Raw genomic sequence first — 13,353 nt, 5'->3', positions numbered from 1 at the left:
TCTCAATTCTTATGCAAGGCAGATATGCACTCTCAACATACAGCCTATTCGTCAACAATGGATGCAGTTATCATGAACACAATAACCCCGTCCCAACCACACACATCGTTGAACACATCAGCATGGAATATCCCAAATAATATCACCTTGGCCGACAAAACACTCAACACACCATGCCCAGTGGATTTGCTGATAGGAGCGAGAATTTTTTACGATTTACGGTTGGTTTGACAGATCAGTTTAGGCGAGAATAAGCCAGTCCTTCAAAAAAGTTGGGTGGGTGGTAGCCGGAGCCGTTGGTTTCATCATACACTACATCTATCGCCACTGACTGCATGTTATCGAATTCACGATCATCATTACTTGCAGCCAACGCAGCTAATATGTCGGCACCATTTCTAGAGCCGTCCCTTGATCAAATTTTGGAAAAATTTTGACACATCGAACATTATCCCGACCAAACACAATCTAGCCTAACCATTGATGAAAGAGAATGCGAAAAATACTTCGAAAATACTACAAAAAGATGCCCCACTACCAACAAATTCATCGTACGCCTGCCGTTTAAGGAACCACCTCAGTCTTTGGGTAGTTCTTATGATATAGCACTGAAACGACTTTTGTCCATCGAAAACAAACTTCGCCACAACAGATGCCCCGAAAGGGACTATAATTCGTTCATGAAGGAATACATCGCACTACACCACATGATCCACGTCCCCTTTCTAGATGCATGTTTAAACTACATACCGCACCACACAGTCATGAAACTGGACAGCAGCACGACGAAGATTCGTGTGGTGTTCGATGCGTCATGCCGAACATCAAATGGGAAATCTTTGAACGATATTCTTCGTGCAGGCCCTACCATACAAGATGATCTTGTTTCAATTCTCATCAGATTCAGGCAGCACGCTTTCGTGCTAATGGCAGACATCACCAAGATGTGTGGCCAAATCATAGTAGACAAGGAATACACGAACTGGCAATGCATATTGTGGCGAGATGAGATAGCAGATCGAATTAAGACATATAAGCTGCAAACTGTTACGTATGGTACGGCATGTGCACCGTACTTAGCTATTAAGTGTCTGCAGCAACTCGCACGTGATCACATGACATCACATCCAATCGGCACATCAGTTATTGCCAACGACTTTTATGTTGACAATCTCATGACCGGCGCACCTACAATTGAAGTTGTTATCGAAACCAAGCAGCAAGTCATCGAAGTGTTAAACAAAGGTGGATTTCCACTGAGAAAGTTTGCAACAAACGACCCAAGCATTATCGCCGACGTAGCCGCAGTGGATCGTGAAGACATTATCCAAGTTGATGACGTAGGCTATGTTAAAGCATTGGGCTTGAAATGGTCACCATCTTTGGATAGCTTTCTCTTCAGTTACACACAACCACCGGTATCATCGAAAGTTAGCAAGCGTATCATCCTCTCACATATCGCTAGATTCTTCGATCCGTTGGGTTTGCTCAATCCGCTTATGGTCAGTTGTAAAATTTTGTTGCAGCAGTTGTGGAAGCTTCGGCTGAATTGGGACGAAAGTGTACCTCCGTCTATTTATACACAATGGGAATAATTTTGCATAAAACTCCCGCTTGTTGAAAATCTTCGAGTGAACAGGTTAGTAGCATGTGATTACAACTCTACTATACACGCATTTGCAGACGCCAGTACAAGGGCATACGGTGCCACCATATACGTGGTATCCAACTCAACATCGGCACTACTCTGTGCGAAATCTCGTGTTGCTCCTACGAAAGAAGTAAGTCTGCCTCGACTAGAACTCAAGAAGCGCTGCAGTGCTTCTGGCAGAGTTGCTTGAGTTCGTGTGTAAGAAAATCCACCACAACCCTGGGAATGTTCACTGCTGGACCGATTCGATGATTACGTTGGCCTGGATAAAGGGAGATCCATCAAGATGGACAACAGACCGCCTCGTTCATCGGAAGCCGCCGTTATCGCAACTATCACCATTCCTATGCAATAGAATCATCAGAGTTTGAGGTCGCCTAAAAAATTCTTCGCTCACCTTCAATGAAAAACATCCTATCGTACGAGTATTGCCAAAATCGCATCTTTTTGTTCACACACTTATCATGCATTTGCATCAACAACATCTTCACGCGGGCTGCCAAACGCTACTCACCATCATTCGAGAAAAATTTTGGATCATCAACGCCAGAAACACTATCAAGCGTGTATTACACAAATGTATAGTTTGCTACCGGTTTCGTCCCATTTTATCAAAGCAATTAATGGGTGATCTACCACGCGACAGGGTAGTTCCATCTCCGCCATTTGAGAAAACCGGAGTGGATTATTGCGGCCCGTTGCTTATCACACAGAGAATACGAGGTATACCTCCCGTTAAGGTCTACATTGCTATTTTTATATGCTTCAGCACCAAAGGAGTTCGCCTTGAATTAGTACCTGATCTAACGACAGATGCATTCATAGCTGCTCTCGACGCTTTATGGCTCGGCGTGGCAAATGTCGCATCATATATTCAGATAATGCCACAAATTTCGTCGGCGCGAACCGCGAGCTAAGAGAACTCCTCCATCAACATACGTCGCAACAGCATGCAGATAGTGTTCAGGCGGCATGCTGCACAGACGGCGTCAAATGGAAGTTCATCCCTCCAAGATCACCACATTTCGGTGGCCTGTGGGAGAGTGCGGTGAAGCAAGCCAAGCATTATCTTCGTAGAGCCGTGGGTGTCCACATTCTTACATTCGACGAGCTTCACACAATCTGTTGCCAAACTGAAGCAATGATTAATAGCAGACCCCTGATGCCCATGTCGAGCTCATCAGATGATCTTCGCCCTTTAACACCAGCACATCTCATTATCGGTCGATCACTATCGTCTATTCCTGAACAATCGCTAACATCAGTAAACACTGGAACACTAAAAAGGTACCAACTAATACAATGGATCCAGCAACAATTTTGGGCGCGATGGAGTAAGGACTATCTCCAAGAATTACAGTGCCGAAAAAGATGGAAGTCTCCAATGCCAAATATTCAAAAGGGCGACCTAGTATTGCTACAGGAAGACAACACTCCACCATTCAAATGGCCTATGGGTCGCATTTTAGATACAATCGAAGGCTCTGACGGAAAGGTCAGAGTAGTCATAATAAAAACCACAGAAAGCACTCACAAACGAGCCATAACACGGGTAGCTAAACTGCCAATATCTCAATGCAATTAAGAAGCACTGTGAAGCACTGTCGCTTCCAGGGGGGTAAATGTTGAAACACAGAAATCCTTACTGGGTTAACGCAACAGAGAAATTACCACTGGGGCAACGTAACACATTAGCGGTGCAGACACAGAACCATAGCAGTGCACTGAGTTCATTATACTTAGCGGTAGATCAGTTTCGTCATTCGATTAGATGTCCTGCTAATCAGGAGCCAATACAAAAGTGCGTTCATAAAAAATGTAATTTCGGCACGACAAACATCACGCCACCACTCGTAGTAGCTGCAGCGAAAATCACACCACCATACATCACCGTTTTGTTTTTCGTTTTCGTCACCCACCATTCTTCGTCATCGCCTACCTACTGCTATTAGTGCTTAGACACAATACAGTCCTCGCTTGACCGCTCGACGCACCTGATCGTTATAATTAATTGTAAAGATTTAATTACATAAATTAAAAATAAATAGAAATAAATTGTAATAAAGTTTCAACTATTCAGAGCTAGAAAAACGCTTCTAGCTCCAACAATAGTTAATATTTAAAAATTTCTTTTACACTTTTTTAGTTTAACACTTTTATGGAAAATATGTTTTACGGGGAGAGAAAGAAGCAGAAAACTTCAAAAATCCACTTCACCACAGATATAGAGTTTGAATTTGATTTGAATTTTTGAAAACACCACTTTGCAGAGCGGTCCGAAACACGTCCGTTACGCTTGACGTACAAATTATTTGGTCCAACACGCGAAGAAGATGGCGAGTACAGAATCAGGCACAATAAGGAGCTGCTTTGTCTCTGCAGTGGGGAAGATATTGTAAGGTTTATCAAGTCGCAGCGCATCTGATGGATGGGCCGGACACATCACCCGCATAGATGACCGTAGGACACAAACACTTCTGCTGTACTACAATCAAGTGGTATCAAGACCCCGTGGTAGACCAAAAACAACTTGGCTGCATAACGTTACCGAAGATCTGAAAACACTGGGCGTCAAACTTTATTAGATTCAATGGCGTCCCCCACATTTTTGATCTCGAAGTAAGATCCTCGCCAATAAAAACATTATTAAACTTTTCCAAAAACTCTCGTATATCCCGAATCTCAGACTGAATGTTATTTATTAAAACATTCGGTGGTAGATAAACTGCACAAACAACTAGATTTAGAGAGATTTGTGGTCTGCACAATCAGAATATCTGGTAGACCCTTTTTGATTTTTTAAGCGCAATAGCTATGCTACCATAGCAATCCGCCGTTTTTTTTTTTTTTTAATTAAATTAAAATTGCACAACTTTTGGCATATGTCTTCCTCATAAGCAAATATTTCAAAAAACAGCCAATATCAACCTCATTGTTATTGACCGACATTTGCTTTGAGTGATTGGCAGTTATATTGTAAGATATTCCTCAGTGTACTGTACTTGTGCCCTCTGGCTAATGATCTGTCTTTCAACTGCTTAATAGCATTTGCCTGTTGCCTGACTTAGAAACCATTCGTTCAATTAATTTCAGCATTTCTAGCACGAGCTTTTCCATCGCCGATGTGGTAACGTACTCCTTTCTTTCAAAGCCCGGTTAATTTTTTTTGTATCGCCTCTGCCCTGCTTTTTACAGTCTCAAGTGTCCTCTTGTAATTCCTGCATATAAATATCTCACTGATATTTTATTTTGGAGTAACCTTGCTATTAACTATTGAGTCACCCCTGAACAAATTTGAAGTATATTTTTAGGTGGCAGAGCCGAAAAATTACTTTCCTCATTCTCGAAGATCTCAAATCTATTTCCCCTAAGGGGTTAATATACCTGCAGAACTAGGAAATTTTAAAATATTTAATTTTCAAAAACCGATAGTACCTAATATATATTATATATACCATCTCTAGGTGCGTTAGTGAATGAGCAATTAGTGGTAGAAAGTACCACATTTATGAAATGTTTTTTTTTGTTTGTAACACCTTGATCTCACTGGTTTTGCTTTCATACAAACTTTACATTATACAGGGTCCGCCATATAACTTTACGGAATTAAGAATGCTATAAAAAAGAAACTACTCAATATTTTTCCAAACTGTTTTTTTTATTTTGAAGTACAATCCTTCCGGTTAATGATGGACTTTGTACGGCGTCACACCAAGGTCTTTACGCAAAATTCGTCTCAATCATGTCTCCGAAATGTCCAATTGTTGAGAACGACAGTGAACTGATGTTCCTGGTGATTCACGAACACTCTCGGCCACAGTAGCAATATTTTCGGGTGTACGCACGGTTTTTGGTAGGTCACGCGTTGGTTTGTCAATAAGCAACCCAGTTTATCTTAATTTTTTCGCAAAGTAACGCACATACGCTTCATTCGGTGCTTTTCTTCTTCCCATTGCCGTACGTAATTTTCGTACACATTCTGCAACATAACCATGATTTTCAAAGTAATGTCGCAATATTTCCCAGCGTTCTTTGAGCGTATACACAACCATTTTCGTTCAGCGGAAGAATAAAACTAATTTTCTGTCAAATCAGATGACAGCTAAGTGTTACCATTCTTCAAATAATACCTAGTTCAAATCCGTAACTATAGATGGCGGGCCCTATAGTGAATTTGGTTGTAAAATGAAAAATCTTTATTTATTCTTGTAAATCAATTTCATCCCCTTCAAAATAATCTCCTCTCGATGAAATACACTTAAAAAAAAATAATAAATAATTGGCGCGTACACTTCTGTTAGGTGTTTGGTCTCCTATTTGTGGTGTGTGTCTTGATGTTGCTCCACAAATGGAGGGACCTACAGTTTCAAGCCGACTACGAACGGCAGATATTTTTATGAGGAGCTTTTTCATGGCAGAAATACACTCGGAGGTTTGCCATTGCCTGCCGAGGGGCGACCGCTATTAGAAAAATGTTTTTATTAATTTTGCTTTCACCGAGATTCGAACCAACGACCTCTCTGTGAATTCCGAATGGTAATCCAAATAGTCCATTTCAGGTATAGCCATCAGCACCTTCTTCGATTTAGCTTTTATCTCCTCAATCGACGCGAAACGCGTTCCCCGGAGTGGTCTCTTGAGTTTTGGGAATAGCCAAATCCCGCGAATACGGTGGTTACGGAACGATATGCGTGGAATTTTTGGCGAAATGGTCACGAAGAACGAGTGCAGTGTGAGACGGTGCATTATCGTGATGCAAAAACCAAGAGTTGTTGGCCCATAATTCTGGTCTTTTTAGACGAATTGCTTCACGTAAACGACGCATAACGCTCAAATAATATTCCTTATTAAAAAGTTTGGCCAGGTGGAAGGAATTCATAGTGCACCACACCAGGAAAATCGAAAAAAACTGTCATCATGACCTTTATTTTTGAACGACTTTGACGTGCTCTTTTCGGTCTGGCCTCGCCTTTAGCACGATATTCGCTTGATTGGTCGGTTGCTTCAGGGCCGTAAGCATAAATCCAAGTCTCATCTCCCGTAATGATGCATTTGAGCTTGTGCTGATAGTCTGAAAGCATTGTTTCACACACTTCAGCGCGAGGACTTTTTTCCAAGAAATTGAGAGCTTTCGGTACCAAACGAGATTTGACTTTTCGTAGGCCCAAATGGTCTTTCAAAATGGTTTGTACAGATCCTTCTGATATTCCGATCATATCAGTAAGGTCTTTAACAGTCAACCGACGACTTTTGAGTACTAACTCCTTCACTTTATTGACGTCGATGGTCGTCCGGAGCGCTCCAAGTCATAAACACCTTCTCGACCCTCTTTGAAGTCTTTGTACCACTTATAAACATTTTTCTGCGACATGGTCGAAACACCAAATGCCTTCTGCAACATGCTAAACGTTTCCGCAGCCGAAATTTCATTCCGCAAACAAAATTTGATGGCACTTCTCTGCTTAATCAAATCAGACATTGTAAAAATCGAAAAATGCATTCTTGGTCGTTTGGTAAACACAAGCATAAATATTATATATTACTAGTAATGACATTCACATGAAAGTTGGCCCAGATGTTATTAACAGTGCTGCCAACTCATGAAAAAAATAACTAGAGCGAAATTTTAATCCCGCGAAGTTGGACAAATAAATTCACCTTACTTTTGCCCACAGTAGTATATATTTGCCTTTCGATCTATCGTACTTCTTATAATTACCATTAAACGGGTCGGGTTCGATATAATGTAACATAGCCAATTTTAGGCAGAGTATAATAATTTCTTTATTGAAACTTGGTGGAGTGATTAGGGAGCGGAAATAACAGGCATGGAATTATTTGTGCCCTCGGGAATTTCACTATAGTTTGGCATATATACATATATAGTATATTATATTTGGGTTGGCTTTCCATTTCTACCACGATCAAGTTGTTTATAATGTCTAAGTGCGTGGACCGAATTTAAAAATTATAATACGCAAGTGTAGTCACTATATCAGCCTTTTTTATAAATTACAATTAAGAATTAAATGCAATATTTAACCTTAAATATATTGTACTTCTTTTTTGCATAAGCCTGAAAAAATGCCCTATGACAGACGCTTATTTCACTTATATACAAACACAGAAAAGTAACAATATTCACTTATAAACACTCTTTACTCATTGAAGATTCGATTTAAATCTATTTTTACTAAATAATACTCCAAGTTCTATTAAAATTCTATTATTACAAATATTCTTCTAAATGTTTGTAATACTGTGCAGTAAAAATGTGAGGAGCGAACTGTCAAACGAATGATGAGAGAGAAAAGAACAAAGCGAAATAACAAAAACCCAGTCAACCAAAAGGGAACAATTCTTTTATTATTTATAGGGGCGCTTTTTTGATTTCGTATATACATACATATTACAAAAAAAAATATTTTTACAAATACTGAAAATTTGGAATAAAAATCGCGCAATTTTTAGTCCAATACCTGCTGCGCTTTTTTTGATTTCATATATACATACATGTTACAAAAGCCTTTCGCTTTTTGGTTTTCAAATATTCATACATACATGTTACACAAAAAATTTTTTTATAAATAATGAAATAGTGCAAAATCGGACAATTTTTAGCCCAAATTTTCGCCAGCGGCACTTATAAATCTTTCAATAAAACAACATTTTCATAAGTGCTATGAATTATAAAACCTAAGTTAAATGCTTGTTGAGTTGACGATTGCTCTATACACTTCTCACCAACTGTATTTCAGTACAAACTGCAAATGCGGTCGTATAATTCTGAGCAATTTTTGGTCCTCAGTTAACTTGTGTGGAATGAAACGTGCACAGACCTCTCGTACGCCCAAATTATTTCACCGATGATTTCGGTTCATTTTGGATAAATCTACGAACAATTTCGAGGTAGTTTCGGTGATTACTCATTTTGGGCGGCCCGTATGTTCATTGTCATTTATGTCCTCACAACCATCTCTGAAACGTGTAAACCACTCATGAGCTCTGGCACGAGATAGGCAATCATCGCCATACACTTTTTTCATCAATGCAAATGTTTCGGAAAAAGGTTTACCGATTTTAACTGCTGTTAAACTATTATTAAAAATAATTTATAACTCAAAAGGTAAGTAAACAAATATTTACATTAATATAAGGTTTTTCTATTAATGGGAAGATATTTTGTACGATTTAGAATTATTTTGGGGCTCCGCAGTGCGCTCGCTGCTTGGTTGTGCAGATATGTGTACAATTTCAAAAAAAGGGATATATTTGCGAACGTGCACATATGTGTACACAGCAATTTTTGTAGCATTTTCTTCATATTTGCTCTATATTCTGTATATATATTTATTCTGCCATCATTTTACAACAATTCGTTGCGCATTCTTTAAAACAATTTTTATCGAAAAGGTTTAATATGGCTAGAAAGAGACTGTCTAGAAATGCGAGATCTGATCGAGCAGCCAGATAATAATGCGGTTGTGATGACGACTTTCTTGAAAATTTAGATATGAGTGACGAAGAAGAGATCTTCATTCAAGGAAAAGCAATTGGTGAGTTGGACGTAAACGAACCAAGCGGGCCTGTAGATATTGATTTGGAAAAAGTCGATATAATCTCGCCTGCTCTTGGTTGGTTACCCGGAGAAAGATATCGAAGGCTGTTCAGAATCATTCAAAGGAGAAAGCAAAGTAAGCTTGAGAGGGAAAACACCGTTTTAATATTTTTTACCTTTTCGACAAGGAAATGCTGACAATGATTTCGGAAGAAACGAATCGTTATGCATTGCAGAATTGTTTTTTTCTTCTGTATGGACATGGTGAAATACGAATATTTCCCGGTATAAATTTAGTAATGTCATATATAAAATACCCTCGTATAAGGATGTATTGTGAAACCAAGTCCGGCTTACGTTCTCACGTCATTGCAAATAGCATGCCTTTATACCACTTTGAGAAAATTCGAAGCTTTTTGTTCTTCACAAATAACGATGAAATTTTGATGGGCAACAAAGATAAAGGTAATTATGTAACGGATTGTTGCGTTTTCTTAGATACATTTTCTTGAATTTCCGTTAACTGTTCACATTACATTGATCGTTTGAACGAGAGTTTCAAAACGACTTGTAAATCTGGGGAAGTTTTGCCGGTAGATGAAATGCTGGTACCTACGTTTCAAAGGGAGCTCATCATTAAAAAGTTATCTCCCTAAGAAACCGCAAACGTTAACGAAGTACAAATTCTTGGCGTAAACAAATGCGGAAATGTAGTAATTCGTTTATGTTCCGATATCTACAGGAAGTTTCGCAAAATGTATGCTGACAATTCATTTACAAGTTTGTCTCTTGCTCAGTATTCGAGAGAGAGCAACATACTATAAGTACAGACTTTGCTGCCGAACCTTTTAGATAAAGCAGCACGAAAGCTAAATAATGAAAAAGTTTTGAAAATGGAAGGCCGTGGTTCATCATCAATCGTTAAGTCAAACAATAATGTGTCGGTGGTTCGTTGGAACGACAAAAAATGTGTACACTTATTGTCCACGCATGTCGTTATAGACCAACATGAGGAAGTATGTCGCTATTGCCGAAAAACGAAACGGTATATTGAAGTAGTTAAGCCAGCAATCGTTAAAAAAAAACAATATATCAAGGAGTGGCGTAGACCTTATGGACTCACTGGTGGTCCACTAACCGCAGACACAAAAAGCGCCAAAAATACGCAAGGTTGATGATTCTACAGGATAGTCCACTTACGCTAGACTACTGAGGCCAACAAAAGTCTACGTACTGTGAATTTTTTGCGCTGTCTCCCACCAGCGTTCTCCTCAGAAAAACGGGGATTTTTGAAAAATGTATGCAGTAATGAGTAAATTCATTATAGTCGGCGTGTTTCGTGTAAACTGGACAAAATATTCGATTTTTATAGACAAAATGCCTCGAAAGACGGTGGGAACGGGAGAAGAAAAGGGGGATTAAAGTTTAGAAGAAGATAAAAACTTCACTTTTAAAACCTTGCTTGTTTTATAAGCTTTATGGATTTCCATAGTTTTATGGCACTAACAAGGAACATGCGTTTTGATTCCAAGTAAGTATAAGTCGGAACAATCAGATTCAATGTTCGGATGCATTGGCATTGCTTAATGTTTTTATACAGGTACAATGGTTTTTGTGTGGTTATTAATTTATGCAGGAACATAAGAGCGCGTATTTTGAGATACGAGCCGAGGTTATGACCAAGAATCTGTTTTGAATAAAAAGATATATGGTCATATTTCCTTTTTTCAAAAACGCGCTGCGTTATTTAAAGCGGGTTGCAATTTATGTTTCGAATTATTATCAAGCCTGCAATATACTAATTCAGCGTATGATACATGCGGACCAATGAGTGATTTAACAAGTTTTAATTTAGTTTCCCACAGCAGTAAGTAGGCAGTACAATATAGCTTTCTAAGAATATTATACACCTTGTTTACAACAAAGTTTACATGGTCAACGCATGATAATCTTGAATTTATTCTAAAACCCAGGTTGGACTATGTCATCAAAGTTAATATTTACCTCACTAATCAATATTGGCGGCAAAGAGCTAAGGTCATATTTTGAATGCGAAATAGCAATCAAATTTTTAAACTTCTCCTGGGGGTTCTATAGGGACCCTAGGAGGTTGGGACTTTCAAGTTATAATGGTGTGACCTTGCTCTTTCTAATGGGAGCGGTGGATAGCGCCACGCCCCCTCCCCCTACGCCTCCCATTCAAATATAATATATCGTGGTAGTAATGGGCAGTTTAGCCTTAAATTTTTCTACACTTCACTTAAATTTACAAAATATACTACCACGCGTGTTTTTACCTATTTTTGTACTTGTATTCGAAATATTTCAAGGAAAATTAAGTGCAAATGCATTTACCCATGTCATTACTTTCGAATTTTAATCGCGAATAAGAATTCATGGTAGTTCACAACAGTTAGTGTTGCCGGATGCCTGCAAATGAAAATATGAACAAAAATGAAGTTGTTGTTGTTGTTGCTGTAGCAGTACTACAAGCCCGTCAATGTAGGGTATATCACCGGTCGTCGTCGTTTGGCTCATCTAAAGGTAGGCCCATGGAACATGCTGTTTCGACAGGTAGGCTCCAGAGGGAGAGGGGTGCTAGATGACTAGGTTTTAAGGGGCATGTGAAAAGGTGGTTAGTGCCGTACGGGATGTCTTCACATGCAGGACATATGTTTGGTATGTCGGGGTCAATTCTCGATAAGTAGGAGCTTAACCTGCTAAAATATCCAGAACGTAATATTGCCAGTGTTACGCGGAAGCTGGAGCCCTTTATCTGCTGGAGGTGGTGGTTGGACTCGGATTACGGTATTCGGTGGACGGGAGCTTAGGAAGGTGGTGACGGTCTCCCGATGAATGCCGTTTAGTGGGCCGTGTGGCCCAGTAAATGTCTGCTAGTTTTGTCCTGGATCTAGGTGTCTCCTTACGTGGCTGGGAGGCGGCTCTGGCTCAAGCAGGTGTCTGCAAGGGTGAAACCTGCGGTAGCATTCAAGCAGAAACTGTTTGCTGAGTAGTTTATTGTCCTTTTTTACAGGGAGCATCTGTGCCTCATTGTGAAGGTGTTGAAGAGAGGACATCAGGAGGTGACCCGTCGCTGTCCGAATAGCAGTGTTTTGGCAAGTCCGGCCGGCCACTTGCCTTAAATGTCGGTGCTGCCGGCAAGCAATTTGAGGACCTTGTTGCGATTTTGGACTTCAGTGGCAATTGCGGTTGTATGCGCTGAGAAGGAGAGCAAACTGTCGAAGGTAACTCCCATTATTCTGAGGTTGTTAACACCCGGAACTGGTGTGTTATCGACATTTACCTTAAGTTGCAGTTTGACCTCCTTCGTCCAGGAGGTGAAGAGGGTCGCCGTGGACTTTGTGGGGGAAAGTTGGAGATTCCTCGCAGTGAAGAAGCGAGAGAGGTCGGCGAGGTAACGTTTACCTTGACGTACAGGCCATCAATGTCATATCCCGACGCCATTATCGTGCAGTCGTCAGTGTATGAGACCAGGGAGACTCCCTTTGGTGGTTGGGGGAGCTTCGATAGGGTGAAGTTGAACAGCAAGGGGGAAACGACACCACCTTGCGGAACATCTTTCTTTACCTTCCTATGTTAGGATGTTTGGTTTCGCAAAATCACTGACGAGTGACGACCGCTCAAATAATTCAGCCTCTTCAGTCCTGGTGGGAGTGTCGACTGATAAATATCGTCTGGTAGCGCGGAATGGGACAGGACAGTCCCTTCGTTCAGCACACACCGTCGGTGAATTCCGCGAAGTGAGCCCAATTAGCTTTGTTAAAGTTAATATAAGATCGGTGGTTCGTGGAAACAAAGTCGGCAGGTCTCTCAATCGAGACGATAATGGGAACGTGGTGTGATAAAAGCGGTAGAATATTTTAATATCAGGCAAGGTGCGGCATTTGCTCACTACCCTGGTGGGGGCGTCATCGTTCACATGCCTGTGCACGTTATAGCCATCCCTGGTGATCAGAGAGGACCTAGCGTGCAGGTTGGTTTCTTGGACCGCAGCTATTGGGATTCCGTGTCGGCTCATAAAGTCAACTATCTCGTCGACCTTACTCGTTAGTCCGTTGCAGTTGTATTGTAGAAGCTTAAAGCTTGTAGGTTAGGCTGTTGTAACACGGGCTGTGAGGGACAC

At 40.3% G+C, this 13,353-nt stretch overlaps 1 protein-coding gene across 1 annotated transcript; it reads left to right on the top strand.

Moving 5' to 3' along the window:
* The first annotated feature begins 764 nt into the window (after positions 1-764).
* On the top strand, positions 765-1,595 carry LOC129251192 (uncharacterized). Its single transcript, XM_054890552.1, has one exon. It carries the CDS (start codon positions 765-767, stop codon positions 1,593-1,595), a length of 831 nt encoding a protein of 276 aa, XP_054746527.1.
* The last annotated feature ends 11,758 nt before the right edge of the window (positions 1,596-13,353 follow it).

Source organism: Anastrepha obliqua, unplaced genomic scaffold (genome assembly GCF_027943255.1).
Source record: "Anastrepha obliqua isolate idAnaObli1 unplaced genomic scaffold, idAnaObli1_1.0 ptg000009l, whole genome shotgun sequence".
NCBI classification, from domain to species: domain Eukaryota; kingdom Metazoa; phylum Arthropoda; class Insecta; order Diptera; family Tephritidae; genus Anastrepha; species Anastrepha obliqua.
Note: the sequence above shows the minus strand (reverse complement) of the source record. Positions and strands in the feature narration are given on the sequence as shown.

What these genes read in the sequence shown, in the direction of transcription:
- LOC129251192 (XM_054890552.1), top strand. Translation starts at nt 765, where the DNA reads ATGAAACTGGACAGCAGCACGACGAAGATTCGTGTGGTGTTCGATGCG.